This window comes from Lepidochelys kempii, chromosome 21, assembly GCF_965140285.1.
Source record: "Lepidochelys kempii isolate rLepKem1 chromosome 21, rLepKem1.hap1, whole genome shotgun sequence".
In the NCBI taxonomy this organism is placed as follows: Eukaryota; Metazoa; Chordata; order Testudines; family Cheloniidae; genus Lepidochelys; species Lepidochelys kempii.
In genome coordinates this window covers 10,860,140-10,887,559 of record NC_136400.1, presented here as the reverse complement: position 1 = coordinate 10,887,559, position 27,420 = coordinate 10,860,140, and the positions used below count along the sequence as shown (strand labels likewise).

Genomic DNA, 27,420 nt, shown 5'->3' with positions numbered 1-27,420 from the left:
ATACACATACAACAGAGTTCCACACGGTTTACTCTGTGTCTATCTTTCCTACAAGCCTTTAGAAACCAAGGCTTTGCTGTAAAAAGACAAGATCTCCTGATATTATAAGTAAGAGGGTTTTCCTTTTGTTCCTAACTAAGGTCTCCTCTTCCCCTACCACTGTGCTGCAATAAAAATGGTCATGCTACTGCCTGAAGTGGATGTTTGCCCAGGATTTATGTCAGGCTAAGTAATGGAAAAGCTGATCTAGGATTCATTTGATAAATAATGCAGGAACAGGAATACAATTCATGCCAATCAACATGGCTTTATGGAAAATAGGTCTTGTCAAAGAATGAAATCAGGTTTGTTGGACGAGATTACAAGTTTGTTGATAACACTTTTATAAAGCATTTGACTTAGTACCACATGACGTTCCAATTCAATAGTTAGCACTATACAATGTCAATGAAGCATATGTTAGATTGAATCAGAATTGGCTAACTAACTGATCTCAATATGTAGTCAATGAGGAATCACCACATAGGGTTGTTTCCCATGGGGTTCCTCAGGGATCAGTACTAGGCCTGACACCATTCAACACTTTCATCAACCATCTGGAGGTAAATATAACATCACTGCTGATAACACAAAGATTGGCCCAGTGATAAATAATAATGAAGACAGGGCAGCCCTACAGAGCAATCTGGATCACTTAGGAAGCTGGGCCTATTCAGCAAAATGTGTTTATTACAGCCAAATGTAAAGTAATACATCTAGGAACAAGGAATGCAGGCCACACTACAGAATGGGGGAGCGTATCCTGGAAAGCAGTGACTCTGAAAAGCATTATCGGGTCATAGTAGAGAAGTAACTCAGCACAAGCTCCCAGTGCATTGCTATGCCAAGAAGGGCTAAAGCTATCCTCAGATGTATCAACTGGGGAATATTGAATATGAGTAAGGAGTTGATTTTACCTCTATACACAGAGCACTGAGATACTGGAATACTGCCTCCAGTTCTGGTGTCCACATTTTAAAACAGATGCTGAAAAACAGGAGACTGTACAGAAGAGAGCTACAAACGTTATTTGAGGGCTAAAGAAAATGTCTATCAGCGAAAGACTTTAACTTACCAAAAAGATTGAAAGGTGACTTGATTCAAGCATATAAGTACTTTCACAGGGAGAAAATAGCAAATACTAAAGGGCTCTTTAATCTAATGGAGAAAGACATAAGTACCACTGTCTGGAAGCTGAAGCCAAACAACTTCAAATTAGAAATTAGGCACAATTTTTTTTTAAACGGTAATGGTGACAAATCATTCAACAACCTACCAAGGCCAGTGGTGGATTCTCCATTTCTTGGAGTCGTCAAGTCAAGACTGGATATCTTTCTGAAAAATCTGCTTTCACCAAATAAAGAACATAAATTATTGGGCTCAAAACTGGGTGCACAGTAATGGCCTGTGACATACAGGTCAGATTATGAATTAATGATGCCTTCTGGCCTTAAACTTAAGAAACGACTGCATACTTTGCCGAAGATAGATCCTTCGGGATAAGAAGTGCCATAGAACGATTAACAATTGAACATCGATAATACTTAACACCCCACAAAGCCCAGCAGATACTTCATGAGCAAATTCAGTGCTAAGAGGCTTGTGTTTCTCAAAACATCACAAGAGTGATTTTTAGATCGCTTTGATTCTCAAAATTTCAATGTTTCAACCCTACTCTTGGAACAACAAGCTCAGTGTTTAAAAATTGGCTCCTTTTCTCAGCTACACAGCACACTCAAAAGGGATAGATGCTGAGTTTGTCCATACCTGTTTGAGCAAAGGACTATGGCTATGACTATAGCACCCCATACACCCTTATATTGCCTTGTCATCCCCCCCAGCACCACCACATTAGACACAGCAAGTACACTTCCGGAGACTCCGAACACAGAAATAATTTTCTTCCTGATATTAGAGCCAAAATATACAGAGCTACTCTGCTTGTATGTGGTGTGAAATTGCCTTGGTGCAATGCAGACGTAGAACTCCAATAAAGCATGGCACTTCCAAAAGCAAGACCCCATTCTTACAGTTAAGTGGCCCTGGGTCTGGTGCAACACAACTTTTTTTTAATTTGAAAAGTTAAACTAGAGCTGACAACAGTTGCTAGTTTGACAGCACTGTCGACTTAAACACTGTCTATTAACATTACAGGTACAGCACAAGCAAGGGAAAGTATTCCCCTACACACAAGAGCTACTTTACTGTAATAAATAACAGTCGAGCAGTGTATCCCTGGGGCTATAGCAGCCAATTGCTACAGCTTCCCTCTGAGGAAGGGCCAGCACATTTTATGAAATAAGTCATATTTGGCAGCAGCACAGAGATACCACTGCAGTCCTTTCAGACATATTTTTATTAAAAACAAACCTGCATTTATAGTTTTATAAAAGTGTTTCATACTGCAGGAAATGCATCACAGCATATCAAAACTTGGGGAAAAAACCTATCAAAAGGGGATAGAGGGATGTTGCAATGGAAGTCTCTGAGAAGAAAGCACAAAAGACAAATGTAGCAGAAGGCTATAGATGAAACGGGGGTAGTGGAGGATTTACATATCCAGTTCCTCATTCTACTGGAGACTGCAAAACACACACAGGGAAGCACATCCAACTCTCTGTATCTAAACCAGCGTCAACATTTTATTGTTACATTTCAAAAGCAAATGGGGCAAAAAACAGTTACAAGGCATCAGCCCAGTGCACCCTAGATCAGACCTTCTGCAGTCTAAAGGGGCAGCAGGTCTTGTCATCACACCGTTTTGATATAAAATCCTGGAGATGCAGCACCATGATGTTGTGGTGAAGAAGAACATAAAACAGAAACAAAGGAAAGGGTAGCTCTACTTCTATCTTTATCTTTCTGGACGGGTCATCCCTGGCCTCGTTGGCACCATCATGGGCCTGGAAGGCGGTCTCATCATTGGAGGGCCTGGCATCATCGGCATGTGTCCTCCCATGGGTGGCCTCATCCCAGGAGCTACAACACAGCAGAAAAATAGAAAGCAGCAGAACAGGCCGATTAGGCACCAGTTCAAAACAGTTTGAAAGAGGCTGAACTTAGTCACTCCGCTGAGAAATATCTATTTTCTAATTGTAGAAAGAATAAAACAATTGATCTGCAAGTCTGCTGGATACAGGGAATACGTTTTCCTGAGAGAGTGTCTAGTGATTATAGGACTGGGAGCCAAGTCTCTAGGGTTATGTTTCTAATTTTGATATAATAGTTTATCCACCTATAAGATAATGATAACTTAATTACTTTACAGAAAGGTCAGGAGATTAATGTTTAGAAAGTGCTTTGAGATCCTCTGCTGGAATGTGCAATAGAATGGCCAAATAACTTACTTCTCGTCTCTTTGCATGACAGCATTATCAGAAAGGAAAGCTTAAATCATTGCAAATACCAGATCTTCTGAGAACACTTGAATAATTGATTCAACATGATTTGCCATTTACACCTCTCACAAGGACAAGCATTGTACTGCCTGCCAGCCGGTTAGTCTGAGATGTCAAGTCCACTCTTTATGCCTCTTATTGAGCTCCTAATTGGTTGATGCTTCTCTACTACTGACAAGAGCATCACAAAGGATGACAAGAGCATCACTGCACCACTGCTGATGTGTAGTTTTATTCCTTGGATACGACTGTAGAAATACTCACTGAATCCAGACATGCTGTATGACAAGCCTTCCTGTGCCAATATCATCAGTACAGGGATGGAACATAATGTCCTTTTGATTTTTCCTTTACCAATTGCTTTAATAACTCTTGTAAAACACTTAATATTTGTGGGTTTACATTCCTTGGCAACACCCCAAAAGATTTCAAATTCTACAAAACTTCACATAATACGCTGCAATCTCCACCTATCACTAAAATGTATCTACCCCAGTGCAGACACTACTTAAGAGTGCATGCAATTTAACACTACACAAATTTAGCATATTAAATTAAGGGCTGTCAATTAATCTCAGTTAACTCAAGTGATTAACTCAAAACAAAGTAACTCAAGTAAAAAAATTAATCGTGATTAATTGCAGTTTTCATCACACTGGTAAGCAGTAACAGAATACAAATTTTAATTAGTTATAAATATTTTTGGATGTTTTTTTTTATATGTTTTCAATATATTTGAAAATTTGCCATTTTCAAATATATTGATTTCAATTACAACACAATAAAAAGTGTACAGTGCTCACTTTATATTGTTATTTTTATTACAAATATTTGCACTAAAGAAAGAAAAAATAGTATGAGCTGCATTAAAAAATACAAGTACTGTAGTGCACTCTCTTTATCATGAAAGTGCAACTTACAAATGTAGAATTTTTTCCACATTAACTGCACTCAAAGACAAAAGAATGTAAAACTTTAGAGCCTTCAAGTCCACTCAGTCCTAATTCTTCTTCAGCCAAATGCTAAGGACAAACAAGTTTGTTTACATTTACGGGAGATAATGCTGCCAGCTACTTATTTACAATGTCACCTGAAAGTGAGAACAGGCATTCACATGGCACTGTTGTCGTGGGCATTGCAAGGTATATTTAAGTCCCAGATAAGCTAAATGTTTGTATGCACCTTCATGCTTTGACTTGTCAATTGCACTACTTTTTGTTTGCTTACTCTGGTTTTTTTTACAGTGCAAATATTTGTAAAAAAAATAATAATATAAGTGAGAGCTCTACACTTTATATGTGTTGTAATTGAATTCAATATATTTGGAAAAATAGAAAAATATTTTAATTTACTATAAATTTAATTGGTATTCTATTATTGTTTAACAGTGTGATTTAAACAGCAATTAATCTCGATTAATTTTTTTTTTAATCTGGTGATTTTTTTTTTAATTGTTTTGACAGCCCTATTAACAATACTGTTTAAAATACTTTAAAGAACTGGAACAAAAAGGTTATGGGGTACCAAGTAAACTGTATCCAGTATTTACTGCAGGGAAAAATTAGGGAGAAAATGAAATTATCAGCCAAAATTTAACCTCAACACAAGGATTATCAGATACTCTTGTCACTAATGCCACTTTAATAACCAAAAGCTAAGAACATCAGTTTTACCACTCATCTGAAAGACAGCTTTCTCTAACAGCACGCAGAGGCCAGTGGATCAGTACGGACTCTGACCGCAAAGGATCACCTACTGAAACACCACCACAACCTGAAGACTTTGGCCATTTCCCCATCCAACTACTGACCTAGCTCAAGTATTTAGCAAGAGCTGATTAGATTTAATCCTGAAGTTAAAGTGCCCACAAGCTAATGTGTGTCAATAAATTTAAAATCCAGGTACTCCAATGGCTTACAGAGAATATTTTCCATTGACTATCATTTACAGACATTCACTTTGCTGTGAATCAAGATATTAACAAACAACTGGAAACATCTCAGTCAACCTGCTAATCTAACCCTGCAGTACTCAATTATAAAGAAAAACTAGAAATTAGGTATTTCTGCAGGCTGAAACTTACCAGGACCAACTGGCATCATTCCTGGAGGAGGTGGGCCCATCATTGGCATCATTGGAGGTCCACCCATATGGGGAGCTGGCATCATACCAGGTCGTGGAGGACCAGCTGAAAGAACATGTATAAAAACTGTTCACACACATCTACATGAATTATTGTGTCATGCTAGCCAAAGTGACGTGGAATCCTACTTAACTTGTAAACTGCTGAAGATAGTCACTTTGTATCTTGTACATTCTCTTACAATAGCGTACAAACATCCCTTTTCAATTTTAGTTCACTTTTCAGCAACCAAGAAATTAGTCAATCACCTGCTGCTGCACATCTAATAAAAAGGACCAAATCTCCCCTGCAACAGGGATAAGATCTTTAGCTCATAAGGAGCCATTTCCCAAATGGAATGCAGAGCATTTTAAATAGTTTCTCTTCTACTTCAAGAATATGAGTGGTGTAAGTGGCTTCATTAGAGATACAGTAAAAAAGCGAGCAAGCAAATGAAGGAACAGTTATTTTACAGGCAATTTCATGTAACACCACTATGCAAAACGTTAGAATGAAACTGCTAAAAAACCTCAAGATTATTCAAAGCTATTAGAGGACTCACAAAGAGCTGCTTTACATTTTCATCATCAGGCTCAGGGAACATTCTGAGTTCACAAATGACTTTGTAATGTTTTAAATCAGAGGACAATTCCAGCAAAGTCCTAGTGAATAAGAAAGTGAGCAGTAGCCAACAAATAGGTATAATGCTGGCATGCTACTCAGAACATAAGAACTCAACATTTATACTTACGCATATTGGGAGGAGGGGGGATCATGGCTCCCGCAGGAGGTGGAGCAGAAAAAGGAGTAGGTGGGATTTTGCCTTGTTGAAATGCAGCCGCTACATTAGGAAATAAGGGGAAACCGTGATTAATTTGTCAGTAGGACTATTATACCATTCTTACAGTATGAGTTCCCCTCCCACCTCAACTCTTTCCCAAAATCTAATGATTTCCATCATGCTGAAATCACACATGGTCAGAGATGCTGAAAGCTGCAGTACTGGCTGGACTCTTCAACATGTCCCAGCCTCAATACTACTTCTACTGAGGTGGAAGTACACACTGCATGCCTTTTGCCTTCTTAAAAGGATTTATGGTGAACAGTGAGATGACAACATTTATGGATACCAATGATGTAAGTTAGCGAAGACTAGAGCAGACTACGAGGAACTTCACATTGTTAACTGAATGAGAAGTGGGATAGCACATGAAATTCCATGCTGACAAATGCAAAGTAATTAACACAGGAAAGAAAATATCAACTACTCATACACACCACTGGATTCTAAATTAACTTCAAATGGTCAGGGGAAAAACACGGGCATCACTACATGAACACCTCTGGCCAATGTGTAGCGATGCTCAAAAATATCAGACAAAGGGTGTTAGGATATAGATATTCAGGCCTGTCTGTAAAGGCCTATACTCTAAGAATTTAGGTGTATTCTTATCACTTGGCTAATTATAGAGGTATAAAAGAATCAAAATCACTATCTGCTGGTTTAAGGGCCTTCTCTTACTGTGACAGCCTGAGGCCCTGTTCTTAGGCTAAGGCCTTTGGCTAAGCAGCAGAGGCAGCCATAAGCTGGGAAGCGAACAGTCACATCCTCACATTCCAAACTAGTCACATTGAAATAAGGTGCTATTGGGCTGTTAGACACTATCAGGACAGGATTGTATTCCTATCACCTCCAGAGAAAGGGAAGTGCCTAGAAAATGTAAAAGGAAACTTAGTTTGATAGCATCCTGTCTGGCAAGAACTCACTTATCAATAGCTGGGATGTGAAATCCTCACTTCTGTGTTGTCTTGTCATTGTAGTTCCCACTTTGCTATTGTTTGTCTGTATAATCTCTGTCTGGTTCTGTGATTGTTCCTGTCTGCTGTATAATTAATTTTGCTGGGTGTAAACTAATTAAGGTGGTGGGATATAATTGGTTACATAATCATGTTACAATATGTTAGGATTGGTTAGTTAAATTTCAGGAAAATGATTGGTTAAGGTATAGCTAAGCAGAACTCAAGTTTCACTATATAATCTGTAGTCAATGAGGAAGTGAGTGGGTGTGGGTGTGGGTGGGCATGGGCATGTGGGTAAGGGAGATGGGAACAGGGAATGGGGGTAAGAAAATTGGAATCATGTTTTGCTAAAGGGGGAAATGGGAACAGGGAATGGGAGTAAGGAAGTTAGAATCATGTTTGGCTAAGGGTAGGAATGGGAACAGAGACACAGGCGTAAGGCTCTGTGGTGTCAGAGCTGGGAAGGAGGATACTAAGGAAGGAAACTGGAATCATGCTTGCTGGAAGTTCACCCCAATAAACATCGAATTGTTTGCACCTTTGGACTTCGGGTATTGTTGCTCTCTGTTCATGTGAGAAGGACCAGGGAAGTAAGTGGGTGAAGGAATAAGCCCCCTAACAAAGGGCTACAACAGATATAAAGAATAGAACAGACAATACTGACAGTATTATGCCTCTTAAAATCAATTATAAACACCCACTTGGAATATTGTGTTCAGTTCTAGTGACCTTCTCTCAAAATGGATATAGCCGAAAGAGATTGTTCAGAAATAGGCAATGAAAGGCATAGAAAGACTTCCATATGAGAGAAGACTGAAGAGACTGAGATTGTTTAGAGAGGAGACAAAGGAGAAGAACATAACAGACATAGCAAAATAATTAATGGTATTGAGAAGTGAAATTTAGCAGTTGTATTTACTCCCAAAATACAAGAACAAACAGGACCTTCAGCGAACATCAATAGCAACATATTTAAAACTAATAAAAGGAAACACTTTTTTAATCCCAGTGTATAATTAGCCCATGGAACTCATTGCCATTCAGTACATAAATGAGGCCAAGAGACCAGTATGATTCAAAAGCCAGATTCGACAGTTACATAAGTAACTTTTACAGTTAAATTAGATAAGACAAAACACAGGAATATAAACCCTTATGTTTAAGAACGCAAGCTAACCACTAACTACATAAAATGCTCAAAACCTTTAACTCCTGTTGAAATTACTGGGAGTAGAGGGTGCTAGGCAACTTGCAGAACTAAGTCTTTAGAAAGGCAACAACCATGGGGAACCATCAAATCCACATGAAAGATGAACCAAATAAATCCCTTCTATCCTAGGGGTTGTGCACGCTTACAGTTCTGCAGCGGCACCACAGTAGTGATTCGTGAAAATGTTACCTACGTTGATGGGAGAGCTTCTTCGGCCAGCATAGGTACTCCACCACATCAAGAAGCAGTAGCTATGTTGATGGGAGAAGCCTTCCCATCAACATAGCACTGTCTACACCAGTGTTAAGTCAATATAACTATGTTGCTGATGGGTGTGGATTTTCCACACCGCTGAGCTATGTAGTTATACTGATATAAGTTGGTAGCAGAAACCAAGCCCTAGAGAAAGGGAAGAGTAAATTCAGGTATAGGAACAGTGTCTTGGCTCTCCCACAATAGGAGGGAGCTCAGAAGATGTCCTTCAGATCTGTGGCAAAAAGACTATTAGAAGTTGCTGATATAGGAATCTGTTTCACAATAAGGGCTTGGGACATGGTAATTTAGGATAATATGCCATTAGCTTTCAAAAGGGATCTCCAATGAAGTAGATGGAGAGTTATGCTTAAAAACCTGAGCTGAAGATGACCCTTAAAACTAAGGGCCTACCAATGCAGCCACCCCTCATGTGAAACCCCATCAATTGTAAGCGAAGTTCCATCCATGGAGTAGCTATGTAACAAAGTTCTATATTACTTTCCTGTTCAGACCCACAAGTCAGGACCTGCAGTATTAGAATTTATTTCTATCCAATGCAACAGGACAAAAGCAGGAGGGAACCTTTTAAGTGAAATGATCTAGATTATGGGGTGAATTTTCTTACTTGTTTTATCAATCAGGCTCTGAGCTTGTTCTTCCATCCATTTCTGATAGTAATCTTTCACATTCTCTTTGTGTTTCCGACCACTGCAGTGGGTCTTTCTCACAGATGGCTGCAAAACGAAGAGATGCTGTTGTCCATGCACTGAGCATACGCAAGCCAAAGATCTACCTCAAGTTTACATAAAACTACCACAACTTGCAGTCAAGAAACACACACATAGGTTGAGTGGCATACACCAGTGGTTCTCAACCTTTCCGGACTACTGTACCCCTTTCAGGAGTCTCATTTGTCTTGTATATCCACAAGTTTCACCTCACTTAAAAACCACTTGCTTACAAAATCAGACATAAAAATACAAAAAAGCGTCACAGCACACTATCAGGGCTCGGGGCTTCAGCAGGAGCATGACTGAAGCCCCAAGGCCCGGCAGGTGCGCCCCGACTCTCAAACTTCTGAAGACTGTCATATGTGGCTCAGAGGGTCAGTAAGTTTGGCCACCCTGGTATAGTATATAACGCAGCATAAACAAGTCATTGTCTGCATGAAATTTTAGCTTGTACTGACTTCACTAGTGCTTTTTTTGTTGTTAAATGAGACAAATATCTAGAAGAGTTGATGTACCCCATGAAAGACCTCTGCGTACCCGTGGTTGAGCACCACTGGCATATATAGTCCGATGACCGATACAGTCCAATATCTGTGTTTGGAAGCTAAAGATCTCTACATCTAGTTTAAATGTTTATAAGTTTGTTTCCTATGATGTGAACAATGTAGTCGTCCTCAATATGCTCATTGTGACACCAACTGGATATAAACTTGCATGACACTAGCAAATCTGTAAGAACCCATGAATCATTATATGAGAGGTACAGCTTATATGGAAACATAAATTTTCCATAAAACCTTAACATTTAATATTTTGAGGTGGTTTCATTTTGGTAAGGAAATATTCTTTTCAAGCCTGGTAACGTCATTTTAATAGAAGGCAAAATGTTTGACTTATCGTTCAGTTCCAAAATAAAAGTTAGAGTAAATCTATTGTTTCTGAGAGGGAAAGATAAATATTCAAACTTATTTTTTATGTTGCTGTTGGATGAATGTTGACAGACATTTGACAAGGTAATAGCTTTCCACAGGTCAATGCAGTCACACCACATCATAGTGGGCCAGCTCACCTCTCCTCATCGATAGTCTTCCTGTTAAATAATCAAACCTGCTAAAATTGTACCATTCAGTCTCCAAGATAACAGTGCCTTTACCCTCCAAGCTACAATGTTATGTTTATGAAAATCTCTCAGATATATTATCCCTAAAGTAAATATATATTTATGTAACAATGTACCCAGTACTATCTTTTCAAATCAAAAACCCACACTTGAAAGGTATGAAAGCAAAGAGTTTGGCACTTACAGAGTCATGGGTGAGGTATGTGTCACAATAGTCACAATAAAACCTGGAGAAAAGGAAAAAACGGTTTTAGAAGCTGGGGGAATTACTTATGTCCAATACTTCAGATCCATACAAGATTAAAAAATACACATTTTCAGTTAGAAACAGTTACTTCTAGAAGTCAAACAATAGTCATTTACTTTGACAGGAAAAAAATTGAACCTTTTAGTTTTATCCTTGCTTAATCCAAATATATTTCTGCCTCATAAATCTAAAAAGTTCATTGGGGCCTCAATCCCACAAGAAGAGCTGTATGGGCAGACCCTTCTGCTCATAGAATCATAGGACTTGAAGGGACCTTGAGAGGTCATCTACTCCAGTCCCTTGCACACATGGCAGGACTAAGTATTATCTAGACCATTCCTGACAGGTATTTGTCTAAACTGCTCTTAAATATTTCTAATGATGGAGATTCCACAACCTCCCGAGGCAATTTATTCCAGTGCTTAACCATCCTGACAGTTAGGAATGTTTTCCTAATGTCCAACCTAAACCTCCTTTGCAGCAATTTAAGCCCATTGCTTCTTGTCCTATCCTTAGAGGTTAAGCAGAACAATTCTTCTCCCTCCTCCTAATAACAGCCTTTTATGTACTTGAAAATGGTTATGTTCCCTCTCAGTCTTCTCTTTTCCAGATTAACAAACCCAGTATTTTCAATCTTCCCTCATAGGTTATGTTTTCTAGACCTTTAATCTTTTTGTTGCTCTTCTCTGGACTTTCTCCAATTCTCTTTCCTGAAATGTGGCACCCAGAACTGGACATAATACTCCAGCTGAGGCCTAATCAGCACAGAGTAGAAAGGAAGAATTATGTCTCATGTCTTGCTTACAATATTCCTCCTACTACATCCCAAAATGATGTTTGCTTTTTTTGTGACAGCGTTACACTGTTGACTCATATTTACCTTGTGGTCCACTATGACACCAAGACCCCTTTCCGCAGCACTCCTGCCTAGGCAGTCATTGCCCATTTTGTATGTGTTCAACTGATTGTTCCTTCCTAAGTGGATTACTTTGCATTTGTCCTTATTGAATTTCATCCTATTGACTTGACACCATTTCTCCAGTTTGCCCAGATCATTTTGAATTTCAACCCTAGCCTCCAAAGCGCTTGCAACCCCTCCCAGCTCGGTATCGTCCACACACCGTGTAAGTGTACTCCCTATGCCACCATCCCAATCATTGATGAAGACAGTGAACAGAAGCGGCCCCCGCACTGACCCCTGCGGGACCCCCCTTGTTATGCCCTCCCAGCACGCAGCAGTCCACCGGCGTCCCGGGCATCCTTTTTCAGGACCGGGGCTGTAACTAGTTTGCTTTGGGCCGTTCTGCCCTCCTCCCGCCTCAACCACCCCCCTCCCTCGCTGCCCCCTGTCCCAGAGACACCCCCCCACCCGCCCCTCCATCACTGAGAAGCCAACGCCCCCCCCCCCCGAACAGCCACAGCCCCTCCCCGTCTCCCGCCGCTCCGGGCCCCGCCGTCACATCCCTGCTCCCCCAGGCGGCCCCCGCAGGCCCTGGCGCCTGGGCTGCAGCAGACCCGGGGCGTGAGGGAGCGGGAGCGGGGGGTCCCCAGCCGCCTCCCCACCGTCCCGCGGGGGCCCCGGCCCAGCCCCACTCACTTGGGCATGTTGCTCCGGGTCCCAGGCGCCGTTAGCAGGAAGTGAGACAATCAGGACGCGACTGCTTCCCACCTCCTGAGCGCTTCGGTTTGAACCTCCCTCGGCATCCGTAGTAGTACCTGCGGCGCTCTACGACTGTCTCAACGGGCGCGGGCGCATTGCCGGCCGGGACTTGTAGTCCCCCGTCCCCGGCTCCTATGGTGGCTCGCGAGGGTCAAACTCGATCAACACTTCAACACATTGCCCCAATGCTACACTGTCCCTTCAAATTTCCCCCTCTCTTGAGCTCCCCCATGCTGCTCCCTCTATATCAGTGTCTCTCAACCTTTCCCGATGACTGTACCCCTTTCAGGAGTCCGATTCGTCTTGTGTACCCCCAGTTTCACCTCACTTAACAACTACTTGCTTACAAAATCAGACCTAAAAATACAAGTGTCACAACCACTAGTACTGAAAAATGGCTGACTTTTTCATTTTTACTATATAATTATAAAATAAATCCACTGGAATATAAATATTGCACTTATTTCAGTGTATAGTATACAGAGCGGTATAAACAAGTCACTGTCTGTATGAAATTTTAGTTTGTGTTGCCTTCACTAGTGCTTTTTAGCCTGTTGTAAAATTAGGCAAATATCTGGATGATTTGATGTACCCTCTGGAAGATCTCTGCATAGCCGCAGGGGTACACATACCCCGGTTGAGAACCAGTGCTTTAAAGATTAATCTTTACATTTCACACCTCCTAATTTGGCCTCAATCAGCTTTGTCATCAGATAGACTATTAGAACATTAAATAATATAGTTGAAAGAATGCATCCCTGGCATCCTTCTGATTCTACTGAAAACCAGTCCGTAATACAATTGTTGACCCTCACACAGCTAAATGCACTGTGGTGCAGTTCGACACACTAAATCCTCAGGCACCCCATACTGATATAGCATTATCTACAGTGCTGACTGATGTACTGATTCAAAAGTGGCTGTAAAGTCTACAAACACAAAGTTAACTTCATTTTGTCTCTCTAGTTGTTTTTCAGTAACATTCAGCAGAGCATACATCACCACAAGTACTCCTTTTCTTTTTGAGAATACAGACTAACATGGCTGCTACTCTGAAACATAGCTTGGATTGTAGATTGACCTGTGAGGACACCACATTGGTTATACAGGTTGTCTCTTATATTGGGATTGAGACAGTATTTCGGTTGCTTGAGTAGTCTGATCATTAACACCTTCCCTGGGACTGGCAAGCAGCATTATGCCCTTATAGTTTGAGCAAGGCGATCACTCTTCTTTATTTAAATATGGGATGGCACATCCCCTTTTCCAATCTTTTGGAATGTGACGGCTTTCCCAAATTTTAAGACATCTCTATAAAGCCAATGAACTAAATCCAAGCTGCCACTCTTTAGCAGTCTGATGAAATATTGTCAAAAGTAGGTTTTTTATCACTTTAGAGACTAACCAATTTATTTGAGCATAAACTTTCATGAGCTACATGCATCCAATACACATGCATCCGATGAAGTGAGCTGTAGCTCACGAAAGCTTATGCTCAAATAAATTGGTTAGTCTCTAAGGTGCCACAAGTACTCCTTTTCTTTTTGCGAATACAGATTAACACGGCCGTTACTCTGAAACCTTTTATCATTTTGTAACTGTTTGACCACAAGCATCACATCTTCTAACGTGATGGCCTGTTTTCTGATAGATGCTTTTTTGGATTAACTTGTAATTTACATTTTGGCTGGATCTGTTCATTAATTCACAACAATGCTCCGAGCAACACTTAGGTTGTGCATCAATATCCTGGCAGCATTCTCCATTTTTGTCCTTAACTTGTGGAAATTATTCAGCCCAAATGGGAGTTATATCACACATTACAAGAGCACGTGTTATCTTAGTAGATCGTTCCTGTTCACAATATCAGCTCCACTGTCTTGTGCACATGCACATAAAGATAGATAAGGTAGGAGAGATGGCCCCTTCATTTCTTTATTACACAGTGAAGTGATTTACATCCCTGCGCTTTAAAACATGACAGAATGTATGAGATTGGATGACTCCAGTACTTGTTCACAGGCTACATAGCCATTCATCTCTACAGCCTTGATCTTGCAATCAGACGTATGCAGATGGACCCTTGTGCCCACATGGTGCCCACTGAAGTCAATGTTGTATTCAAGGGTTTGCTGGCACTGATCATATTGCAGGATCATACACTGGATCACTAATTTAAATCCAGCTCAGGTTGACCAGCTTCACCATCTGACAGCTGCTTGACTTTCTATGTACAATGAGTTGGTGGGTCTCAGTTCACTTCCTAGTCATAGACTGATGTGTAAAAAGCTAGCAGTCACACAATATACCGGAATCAATTCATCCACCACTGAAATGCAGTCACCATTGGGTTTAACAGTGTATGGCAACACCACAAGAGATCTAAGGACCCAAAGTTCACAGCAACATGTTATCTTGAAACCCAGGAGAGAATTATAGAGAGGCAGAATGTAGCTACCTAAGTAGGGATTTGGCAGGACAGCAAGGTTACCACTTATGCAATAATAGTAATTAATAAGAAACCTCCAAGGCCTAGAAATAGTGGTTTGGCACCCAGCGGGGTATAACCTGCCAACCCAACCAAATATGGAGAATACAGGCAAATTGACAATTATTATGATCAGTGTAAAGGGGGTAGTAAATGGGGCCTCAGAAGAGCTTAGCTGGACTGGAGGCTCCTCACCTGTGAGGGTATGTTGTGTGCGGGCAGACAACCCCAGGATGATATCATCCAACTGTCCAAACAACCCAAGAAAACCAGAGATCATTGTTAACAAAAGTGTGAAATGGACTCGCAGTGGAAATCCAGAAGTGATCCAATGTAAGATTTTGGCAAAACCTGGAGAGGCTGAAGGAAATGAAAGCTTCAGCACTGAAAGGAGGTAAATAACAATAACACGGAGAAAGAAATTACCGAGCATAGACTTGCCAGATAACTAAGAGCTTTATTCCAAAGAGGTGAATTTATACCTATGCAGATTGAAAGCCTGAAAAGGGAGATTAGTGGTGTTGATCCACATGCAAATATATTGGTAGAAGCAATGATACGGGATATACAGCAGCCACAATTGTCCCAGACCAATTGGTGTAAGCAAACAGGTCAGACATAGCTGCTGTAGAAAAGAAGACAAAACAAGACAATGTTTCAGAGGAGCAGCCGTGTTAGTCTGTATTCGCAAAAAGAAAAGGAGTACTTGTGGCACCTTAGAAACTAACACATTTATTTGAGCATAAGCTTTCGTGAGCTACAGCATCCGATGAAGTGAGCTCTAGCTCACGAAAGCTTATGCTCAAATAAATTTGTTAGTCTCTAAGGTGCCACAAGTACTCCTTTCCTTTTTGCAAGACAATGTTGTGATGGTTCTTGGGATACCCAGGACTGTGAGTCACCCTTGTTATCCCCTTGCTTCCAGCATGAGGGAGTCCCGCTTGTGCTTAATTGGGTGTCAGCTCCCTGACACCACCAGCCTGTTAGCCACTCAAGTACTCTCCTCTGGTCTATGCCAGCCCTTACTTCACCTTGCAGGCTAACAGTAGGTACACCCCAGTTCCTGAGTGCATTTGAAGCATTCCCTCTTCTGTTCTGCCCCTTATCCACTGTATGCTCACAGAAATACCAGGTCTGCTGTCCCCAAAGGAACAATACATGTACAGCCTTGTATGATTCAGCTCAAAATCAGCATCTTGCTTAATATCACAGCACTTAGATATATTTATAGCGGAAACAAGAATAAATTTATTATCAAAAATTCAAGATTAATGTGATAGTGAGTAAGAATACTGGAAACAACATCAGAGACTAAACTTAGCGAGCAAGTTAACCTCCTGTCTAAAGAAGTTTATCCCCAAAGTCCTCTACGGTGTTTCAACTACGGCTGGCTGAGACCCCACTTTCAGAAATGTAAATGCACTGCCTGTTTACATCCTCATTACAGAATAAAGCAGTGTTCTCTTTGCCTTCTACTTGTACTCCTAAAGTTCATTGTCTGTACTCAGAGATAAGATAACCACCCAGGGCTTATTTTTCCTGTGTGCTCCTTTCCTGTTGGCTTCACATCTCTTTGTTGACTTTTATGTAAATGTGTAGCCATTGTGGTAGCTTACACTGCTTAATTTACATCCCGACAGAGAGACAGGTGAATAAACATCTCTTGTGTGACAGAAAACCTGCTTTCTCTCCTCTGTTGGTGATTCAGACCTTGACACAGACTCTAAGAACATATTTTCATTATATATACGTAACTCCTTACACAGCATCTGTGGATAGCTTTCACAACAATATTAATGACCATGTGACCCTCTTTCATTTGAAACCTCACGTGACATTCTTTGGTGAACCAGAATGTATGTACCAGGATCAGGACATTTCTGTAAACCCCTTGCCAGTAAGCATTAAAGAGTTCTTGAGTCACACATGTTAATTGATACTGTCATACCAGCAGAGAGAAACATAACAAAGAAACAAGAAGACAAGATAACAAGTATGAAGAACTCTGGCCCAAAGTGGAATGATTATGGAAAACTAGAACAAAAGTGATTACTGGAGAACTTGGAGTGGATGATCCCTAAGGGTATGAATGAGCAGCTCAAAAACACTTTGGAGCACAAGGTATCATGAACAGTGAGCTCCAGAAGACAGCACTCTTAGGCACTGCAAGTCAAAAGTCAAAAGAGAATGAGTGCATTTAAGTACCAAAAATGCAGGAATTCTGCAGAGGGTTGAACAAAACTCCTGACTATCCAAACCCACAAGAGTTGTTCATGGTCAAGATTTATTGGTGACTCATGGAGATAAATTTTAAACAGTAGTTTTCCTTTTGTTATGCATAAAGATCTTATATGTTGTGAAGGACATTGGTTTAAAAAAATTTCCATGATGTAATACTCAGGGATAATAATAATTAATAATGAATGACTGCGAGCAATCAGGATGTCAGTTTTGTCTCATCCAAAAGACATAATAGTATAGGGTATCTTGGATGGTGTGACAGTAGCATGTAGAATAATATTAAGAGCTGACAATATAGGAAAGGAAAACAAACCCAGTGGAAATGCCAAGATTGCTAGGTTGGGTATCACTGATTCATTTATTGACATCTACTCATTATATGATTAGTCTATTTATAACATGCACTAACATATCTTCCTATGATGTGTTTAACCTGAGGGTTGGATATGATTGTTTATTTCTCCTTTGATATTTTTCAACAAAGGTTACTGGTTACTTTTTAATTGCTATATTTTTTAGCAATAAAGTCAGGTCCTGTGTTCTAGGTTAGAGGCATTTTCTGATACATCAGCAGCAAACAGCAGTTTTTCCCAGCCACGAGCCACAAAGAGAATTCTTTGGATTCTCAGAATGAAATGTCCTAAATTTGAGGTTTGTGGAAAGTCACTTCTCTCCCCATATTGCTTGTACTTTGTAGTTTGTTTTGCTTTTCACTTGCACTGATTTTCTCCTGAACTTGTGTTGTAATGTTTACTATATAAATATTGCAACAGGAAACTTCCTCTCAGTGGTCCTTAGAACTAATGCCACTATTATTTTTAATATGCAGAAAAACAACAGTATGTTTATATTAAACATTACTATATTACAGCTTTCCTATTAGGTTTCTTTATACTTTCACTGCTGGTGACTGGGTATGGTTTGACATTTGTTTCAGGTTTCTTTCTCTCAAAGGAAACAAGTAATGCCATCTCAAAAGAGGCGAGTTATGTTCTGCTTTGTTTAAAAACATGCCTGTGTATGAGTGGGAGAGAGAAGTGGTGGTTTAGGATTATGAAGGAGGACAAGTACTCAAAGCCTAGGAGTACTCCATTGTAAAATGATAATTTAAAGACAGACTCCAATGCTTTGATGTGATGACCTTAGATCCTTAGGTAAACAAATAGTTAAATATTAATGACAGATAAACAAATACTGCAAGAGACAATGTTAATTGAAAAGTATATTTCTGTCTGAAAATGGTGTACCTACTGTAGTTACAAGTAACATGATTACTGTGGCCATGTTTACATTACAAAGTTCAGTCAACACAAGTTACATTGGCCAGCTGCTGAAATTTGTGTATCGGTCTGACGTGTGCACGCTTGGCTACTTGCATTGGTACTGTACATACTCATGAGGAGTGCTTGTGACAATGTAAAGCACGGTGAACCTTAGGTAGGTATCCTAGTTTGACATGCAGTGCTCTCTGGTGCATTACCTTTTGGGACATTTTCTCTGTGCTTTGTGGGATAGTAGTGAGTTGCCCAGGGATTACTTCAAGAAGTTAGTATAAAAAATAGTTTCCCATGTTTTTTATTTTTTCAGTTTGCTTGCTTAGAGTCAGATCCAATGTTCATTGAAGTCAATGGGAGTTTTTAATTTACATAAATCAGTGTTGAATCAAGCCCTTAGTACATCTGACAGCACTTGGTGTATAGTAAGTTAAGAACGTAAGAGCAGCCATATTGGGTCATATCAATGCCCTGATCACATGCCCTGATTCTCATGGGTGACTTTAATTTTCCTGATATCTGCTGGGAGAGCAATACAGCGGTGCATAGACAATCCAGGAAGTTTTTGGAAAGCGTAGGGGACAATTTCCTGGCACAAGTGCTAGAGGAGCCAACTAGGGGGGGCGCTTTTCTTGACCTGCTGCTCACAAACCGGGTAGAATTAGTGGGGGAAGCAAAAGTGGATGGGAATCTGGGAGGCAGTGACCATGAGTTGGTTGAGTTCAGGATCCTGACGCAGGGAAGAAAGGTAAGCAGCAGGATACGGACCCTGGACTTCAGGAAAGCAGACTTCGACTCCCTCAGGGAACGGATGGCCAGGATCCCCTGGGGGACTAACTTGAAGGGGAAAGGAGTCCAGGAGAGCTGGCTGTATTTCAAGGAATCCCTGTTGAGGTTACAGGGACAAACCATCCCAATGAGTCGAAAGAATAGTAAATATGGCAGGCGACCAGCTTGGCTTAATGGTGAAATCCTAGCGGATCTTAAACATAAAAAAGAAGCTTACAAGAAGTGGAAGGTTGGACATATGACCAGGGAAGAGTATAAAAATATTGCTCGGGCATGTAGGAATGTTATCAGGAGGGCCAAATCGCACCTGGAGCTGCAGCTAGCCAGAGATGTCAAGAGTAACAAGAAGGGTTTCTTCAGGTATGTTGGCAACAAGAAGAAAGCCAAGGAATGTGTGGGCCCCTTACTGAATGAGGGAGGCAACCTAGTGACAGAGGATGTGGAAAAAGCTAATGTACTCAATGCTTTTTTTGCCTCTGTTTTCACAAACAAGGTCAGCTCCCAGACTGCTGCGCTGGGCATCACAAAATGGGGAAGAGATGGCCAGCCCTCTGTGGAGATAGAGGTGGTTAGGGACTATTTAGAAAAGCTGGACGTGCACAAGTCCATGGGGCCGGACGAGTTGCATCCGAGAGTGCTGAAGGAATTGGCGGCTGTGATTGCAGAGCCATTGGCCATTATCTTTGAAAACTCGTGGCGAACCGGGGAAGTCCCGGATGACTGGAAAAAGGCTAATGTAGTGCCAATCTTTAAAAAAGGGAAGAAGGAGGATCCTGGGAACTATAGGCCAGTCAGCCTCACTTCAGTCCCTGGAAAAATCATGGAGCAGGTCCTCAAAGAATCAATCCTGAAGCACTTACATGAGAGGAAAGTGATCAGGAACAGCCAGCATGGATTCACCAAGGGAAGGTCATGCCTGACCAATCTAATCGCCTTTTATGATGAGATTACTGGTTCTGTGGATGAAGGGAAAGCAGTGGATGTATTGTTTCTTGACTTTAGCAAAGCTTTTGACACGGTCTCCCACAGTATTCTTGTCAGCAAGTTAAGGAAGTATGGGCTGGATGAATGCACTACAAGGTGGGTAGAAAGCTGGCTAGATTGTCGGGCTCAACGGGTAGTGATCAATGGCTCCATATCTAGTTGGCAGCCGGTATCAAGTGGAGTACCCCAAGGGTTGGTCCTGGGGCCAGTTTTGTTCAATATCTTCATAAATGATCTGGAGGATGGTGTGGATTGCACTCTCAGCAAATTTGCGGATGATACTAAACTGGGAGGAGTGGTAGATACGCTGGAGGGGAGGGATAGGATACAGAAAGACCTAGACAAATTGGAGGATTGGGCCAAAAGAAATCTGATGAGGTTCAATAAGGATAAGTGCAGGGTCCTGCACTTAGGACGGAAGAACCCAATGCACAGCTACAGACTAGGGACCGAATGGCTCGGCAGCAGTTCTGCAGAAAAGGACCTAGGGGTGACAGTGGACGAGAAGCTGGATATGAGTCAGCAGTGTGCCCTTGTTGCCAAGAAGGCCAATGGCATTTTGGGATGTATAAGTAGGGGCATAGCGAGCAGATCGAGGGACGTGATCGTTCCCCTCTATTCGACATTGGTGAGGCCTCATCTGGAGTACTGTGTCCAGTTTTGGGCCCCACACTACAAGAAGGATGTGGATAAATTGGAGAAAGTCCAGCGAAGGGCAACAAAAATGATTAGGGGTCTAGAACACATGAGTTATGAGGAGAGGCTGAGGGAGCTGGGATTGTTTAGCCTGCAGAAGAGAAGAATGAGGGGGGATTTGATAGCTGCTTTCAACTACCTGAAAGGGGGTTCCAAAGAGGATGGCTCTAGACTGTTCTCAATGGTAGCAGATGACAGAACGAGGAGTAATGGTCTCAAGTTGCAGTGGGAGAGGTTTAGATTGGATATTAGGAAAAACTTTTTCACTAAGAGGGTGGTGAAACACTGGAATGCGTTACCTAGGGAGGTAGTAGAATCTCCTTCCTTAGAGGTTTTTAAGGTCAGGCTTGACAAAGCCCTGGCTGGGATGATTTAACTGGGAATTGGTCCTGCTTTGAGCAGGGGGTTGGACTAGATGACCTTCTGGGGTCCCTTCCAACCCTGATATTCTATGATTCAATGGTTCACCATCTAGCCCAGTATCCTGTCTTCTGACAGTAGCCAATGCCAGGTGCTTCAGAGGGAATGAATAGAACAGGGCAAGCTGAAAAAAACAAGGGAAACTTTTTTCACTAACTTCTTAAAAAGAAAAGGAGTACTTGTGGCACCTTAGAGACTAACAAATTTATTAGAGCATAAGCTTTCTTGAGCTATAGCTCACTTCATCTGATAAACAGATGGATACAGACTAACACGGCTGCTACTCTGTAACTTCTTAAAGTAATCCCTGAGCTACTTACTACTATCCCACGTGATCACTATTTCTTGTAAAGTAGCATTTATACCCCAGTTCTGCAAACATTTCAGCATGTGACTAATTTATGTATATTAAAGTGCTTACAGGACTGTAGGCTTTGATTTCACTGGGGCTTCCAGCAAACTCAGGGGCCTGCTTGAATATATCATAGGACTGAAGCCTTATGAAATTGATTCCTTGCTGAACAGATTCTTAAAAACATCAACAGAGGAACAGAAAAGTCCTTACAATTTTTACAGGAATTTTTTAAATAACCAAGTTATATTGCTTAAAAGGGCACTCTAAACTGGATTTTTTGTCATTAGATAGTTTCAAAATAGCCAAATTGACAGTTTCCCATTCACTCAAATTGGACTGTGAAACTAAATTGGTCTAAAGAACGAGGAGTACTTGTGGCGCCTTAGAGACTAACAAATTTATTTGGTTTCAGAGTAGCAGCCGTGTTAGTCTGTATCTGCAAAAAGAAAAGGAGGACTTGTGGCACCTTAGAGACTAACAAATTTATTGGAGCATAAGCTTTCATGAGCTACAGCTCACTTCATCAGATGCATGGAGTGGAAAATACAGTAGGAAGATCTATATATACAGAGAACTTGAAAAGATGGGGGTTGCCATACCAACTCTAACAAGACAAATCAATTAAGGTGGGCTATTATCAGCAGGAGAGAAAAAACTTTTGTAGTGATAATTACGATGGCTCATTTCAAACAGTTGACAAGAAGGTGTGAGTACCAGTAGGGGGAAAAATTAGCATGGGGAAATAGTTTTTAGTTTGTGTAATGACCCATCCACTCCCACTCTTTATTCAAACCTAATTTGATGATGTCCAGTTTGCAAATTAATTCCAGTTCTGCAGTTTCTAGTTGGAGTCTGTTTTTGAAGTTTTTTGTTGAAGAATTGCCACTTTTAGGTTTGTAATCGAGTGACCAAAGAGATTGAAGTGTTCTCCAACTGGTTTTTGAATGTTATAATTCTTGACATCTGATTGTGTCCATTTATTCTTTTGCATAGAGACTGTCCGGTTTGGCCAATGTACATGGCAGAGGGACATTGCTGGCACATGATGACATATATCACATTGGTAGATGTGCAGGTGAACGAGCCCCTGATAGTGTGGCTGATGTTATTAAGGTGTCCCCTGTGATGGTGTCCCCTGAATAGATATGTGGGCACAGTTGGCAACGGGCTTTGTGGCAAGGATAGGTTCCTGGGTTAATGTTTTTGTTGTGTGATGTGTGGTTGCTGGTGAGTATTTGCTTCAGTTTGGGGGGCTGTCTGTAAGCAAGGACTGGCCTGTCTCCCAAGGTCTGTGAGAGTGAAGAGTCGTCCTTCAGGATAGGTTGTAGATCCTTGAGGATGCGCTGGAGAGGTGTTAGTTGGTGGCTGAAGGTGACGGCTAGTGGCGTTCTGTTATTTTGTTTGTTGGGCCTGTCCTGTAGTAGGTGACTTCTGGGTACTCTTCTGGCTCTGTCAATCTGTTTCTTCACTTCAGCAGGTGGGTATTGTAGTTTTAAGAACCCTTGATAGAGATCCTGTAGGTGTTTGTCTCCAAGACAAACACCTACACTCTGGTTAGTCATTTTCACTTTCTGTTTTTTTGTGTGATTTTTAGTGGCTCATTTAGGGCCTGATTGTCAAAGGGGCTGAGCAGGCACGGATCTCATGGGATAGTTACCTAGCACTTCTAAAATCAGCCCATTAACATTTTTCAGAAAATGTGGATAATAATACTGACCTACCCTGTGGGATTATGACGCTATTACCCTTATTATTGGTTTCAGAGTAACAGCCGTGTTAGTCTGTATTCGCAAAAAGAAAAGGAGTACTTGTGGCACCTTAGAGACTAACCAATTTATCTGAGCATGAGCTTTCGTGAGCTACAGCTCACTTCATCGGTGAGCTGTAGCTCACGAAAGCTCATGCTCAAATAAATTGGTTAGTCTCTAAGGTGCCACAAGTACTCCTACCCTTATTATTATTATACTTTATTTACTAGCGTATTTTCCATATTCATAAATGCCAATCAGTTATATATGCCTCTATTCTAAACAAATTTGTGATTAACCAACCTGCATCTACAATGTATATTACATGGAGTTGACTCCTATTATATTATGTGATTTTGTTTCACCGTCATTAGATTGATTTGCATGTTAACATATGAGATGCATATACCCCTGTACAGTTGAACAGCCATGTGACTGATTTACATATATAAACAAATGAAATTTTTTCTGTGGTTAGCAATGGGATTAATTTGCATCTCTAAATGAAGTTGTTATTGTATCTGTATGCATCTGTGCTTGATAGGGTGTCACTTGCCTATGTAAACCATATTCATTCATTTGCTGTGATCTCATTATTTGAATAAATATGTGCTTAATTTCCTGATGCAAATATGAAAATATTTCTCTATGCCGTGTTCATCTGTTGCATGTACATATGTAAAAGAAAGGAGAACTTGTGGCACCTTAGAGACTAACCAATTTATTTGAGCATAAGCTTTCGTGAGCTACAGCTCACTTCATCGGATGCATACTGTGGAAAATACAGAAGATGTTTTTATATACACAGACCATGAAAAAATGGGTGTTCATCACTACAAAAGGTTTTCTCTCTCCCCCACCCCACTCTCCTCCCGGTAATAGCTTATGTAAAGTGATCACTCTCCTTACAATGTGTATGATAATCAAGGTGGGCCAATTCCAGCAAAAATCCAGGTTTTCTCCCCACCCCCACCTCCACACCAAACCCACTCTCCTGTTGGTAATAGCTTAGCTAAAGTGATCTCTCCTTACCATACACATTGTAAGGAGAGTGATCACTTTAGATAAGCTATTACCAGCAGGAGAGTGGGGTGGGGGGAGAGAAAACCTTTTGTAGTGATAAACACCCATTTTTTCATGGCCTATGTGTATAAAAACATCTTCTGTATTTTCCACAGTATGCATCCGATGAAGTGAGCTGTAGCTCACGAAAGCTTATGTTCAAATAAATTGGTTAGTCTCTAAGGTTTCTGAGTAACAGCCGTGTTAGTCTGTATTCACAAAAAGAAAAGGAGTACTTGTGGCACCTTAGAGACTAACCAATTTATTTGAGCATAAGCTTTCGTGAGCTACAGCTCACTTCATCGGATGCATACTGTGGAAAGTGTAGAAGATCTTATTATATACACACAAAGCATGAAAAAATACCTCCTCCCACCCCACTCTCCTGCTGGTAATAGCTTATTTAAAGTGATCACTCTCCTTACAATGTGTATGATAATCAAGTTGGGCCATTTCCAGCACAAATCCAGGTTTTCTCAACCCCCCCCCCCCACAAACTCACTCTCCTGCTGGTAATAGCTTATCTAAAGTGATCACTCTCCTTACAATGTGTATGATAATCAAGTTGGGCCATTTCCAGCACAAATCCAGGTTTTCTCAACCCCCCCCCACAAACTCACTCTCCTGCTGGTAATAGCTTATCTAAAGTGACCACTCTCCTTACAGTGTGTATGATAATCAAGGTGGGCAATTTCCAACACAAATCCAGGGTTTAACAAGAATGTCTGTGGCGGGGGGTAGGAAAAAACAAGGGGAAATAGGCTACCTTGCATAATGACTAAGCCACTCCCAGTCTCTATTCAAGCCTAAGTTAATTGTATCCAATTTGCAAATGCATTCCAATTCAGCAGTTTCTCGCTGGAGTCTGGATTTGAAGTTTTTTGTTGTAAAATAGCGACTTTCGTGTCTGCAATCGCATGACCAGAGAGATTGAAGTGTTCTCCGACTGGTTTATTAATGTTATAATTCTTGACATCTGATTTGTGTCCATTTACTCTTTTACGTAGAGACTGTCCAGTTTGACCAATGTACATGGCAGAGGGGCATTGCTGGCACATGACGGCATATATCACATTGGTGGATGTGCAGGTGAATGAGCCTCTGCTAGTGTGGCTGATGTTATTAGGCCCTGTGATGGTGTCCCCTGAATAGATATGTGGGCACAACTGGCAACGGGCTTTGTTGCAAGGATAAGTTCCTGGGTTAGTGGTTCTGTTGTGTGGTATGTGCTTGCTGGTGAGTATTTGCTTCAGGTTGCGGGGCTGTCTGTAGGCAAGGACTGGCCTGTCTCCCAAGATTTGTGAGAGTGTTGGGTCATCCTTTAGGATAGGTTGTAGATCCTTAATAATGCGTTGGAGGGGTTTTAGTTGGGGGCTGAAGGTGACGGCTAGTGGCGTTCTGTTATTTTCTTTGTTAGGCCTGTCCTGTAGTAGGTGACTTCCGGGAACTCTTCTGGCTCTATCAATCTATTACCAGCAGGCGAGTGGGGTGGGAGGAGGTATTTTTTCATGCTTTGTGTGTATATAATAAGATCTTTTACACTGTGGACAGTATGCATCCCATGAAGTGAGCTGTAGCTCACGAAAGCTCATGCTCAAATAAATTGGTTAGTCTCTAAGGTGCCACAAGTCCTCCTTTTCTTTTTGCAAATACAGACTAACAGGCTGCTACTCTGAAACCTGTCAATATGTAAAGGAGAATCATTTATTTCTTGATCACATGCCTATTTTAATCATGTGAATAATTTGCATATGTGAAAGCTGATTTCCATCAGAAAATTATTAATCTGCAGCCACACAACGCATGCAAATGACCTATTAGCATATGACACAATCAATTTGCATACGTAAATAACGTGCCCTTGCGGATCTCCTTCTGCCGCCGTGGAGAGGGTTCCTGGGGTGGGGCTCTGTTTGTATTTTTCCTTTAGGTGACGTCACCACGTCTGTGCGGTCACGCGACGCGACGACGTGACAGGTGGCGTGCCCCGCGTGTGGGCGGGACGGAGCGTGCGCAGTGTGGCGGGGCTCGCTCCCCGCGTCCCCTCCCCCTCCATGCAGCGCTGAGGAGACGGGCGGCGGAGCGGAGCAGGGGAGGCCCGGGGCCTAGCGGAGCGGGCTGGAGCGGCGGCCCCGGCGCCATGGAGGGGATGGACGTGGACCTGGACGCCGAGCTGATGCAGAAGTTCAGCTGCCTGGGCACCACCGACAAGGACGTGCTGATCGGCGAGTTCCAGCGGCTGCTGGGCTTCCAGCTGAGCCCGGCCGGCTGCGCCTTCTTCCTGGACATGACCAACTGGTAAGGGAGCGGGCCTGGCCGGCGGCGCCGGGCCGGGGGGCGGCAGCCGAGGCCTGGGGGCAGGCTGCGGGGGCGGACGGCTGCCCGGGAGAGCGGGAGGTAAGACGGGCCCTGTGGGGAGGGGGGCGGGTTCGCTGGGCCCGGGGAGGGGAGAGAAGGGGGGTAAGCAAGGCCCTGTGGGGAGGGCAGGCGTGGGGGGTAAGCAAGGCCCTGTGGGGGGGAGGAAACGGAAGGTAAGCTGGGCCCTGTGGGGGGGGGGGCAGGCCGGGGGAGGGGAGGGGGGATAAACTAGGCCCTGTGAGGGGGGAGGAAAGGGGAGGTAAGCTGGGCCCTGTGGGAGGGAGGCAGGCCGGGAGAGGGGGTAAATTGGGCCCTGTGAGGGGGAGGAAAGGGGAGGTAAGTTGGGCCTTGTGGGGGGGGCAGGCCAGGGGGGTAAGCTGGGCCCTTGGGGGGGGCAGGCTAGGGGAGGGCAGGGGGTAAGCT

The 27,420-nt window shown here is 42.0% G+C and overlaps 2 protein-coding genes across 6 annotated transcripts in view; one reads left to right on the top strand and one right to left on the bottom strand.

The window, feature by feature from the left end:
• Nucleotides 1-2,661: 2,661 nt before the first annotated feature.
• On the bottom strand, nucleotides 2,662-12,650 carry SNRPC (small nuclear ribonucleoprotein polypeptide C). The gene is made up of 6 exons (XM_073319632.2): nucleotides 12,520-12,650; nucleotides 10,860-10,902; nucleotides 9,450-9,558; nucleotides 6,311-6,400; nucleotides 5,521-5,625; nucleotides 2,662-3,018 (listed from the first exon to the last, which is right to left on the bottom strand). Exons 1-6 carry the CDS (start codon nucleotides 12,525-12,527, stop codon nucleotides 2,894-2,896), a joined length of 480 nt encoding a protein of 159 aa, XP_073175733.1. The 5' UTR covers nucleotides 12,528-12,650; the 3' UTR covers nucleotides 2,662-2,893.
• A 14,024-nt stretch (nucleotides 12,651-26,674) lies between these two features.
• ILRUN (inflammation and lipid regulator with UBA-like and NBR1-like domains) overlaps nucleotides 26,675-27,420 on the top strand; it is a 55,179-nt gene continuing 54,433 nt past the window's right edge. For 4 of the 5 annotated variants that reach the window (XR_012155845.2, XR_012155844.2, XR_012155843.2 and 1 more), the window contains exon 1: nucleotides 26,675-26,937. Coding sequence is in view for 2 of the 5 variants with exons in the window: in XM_073320239.2 (XP_073176340.1) it covers nucleotides 26,780-26,937 (158 nt within the window). In the remaining 3 variants the exon portion in view is untranslated. The remainder of the gene's footprint in view (nucleotides 26,938-27,420) is intronic. The other variant, XM_073320238.2, reaches the window with a different exon arrangement.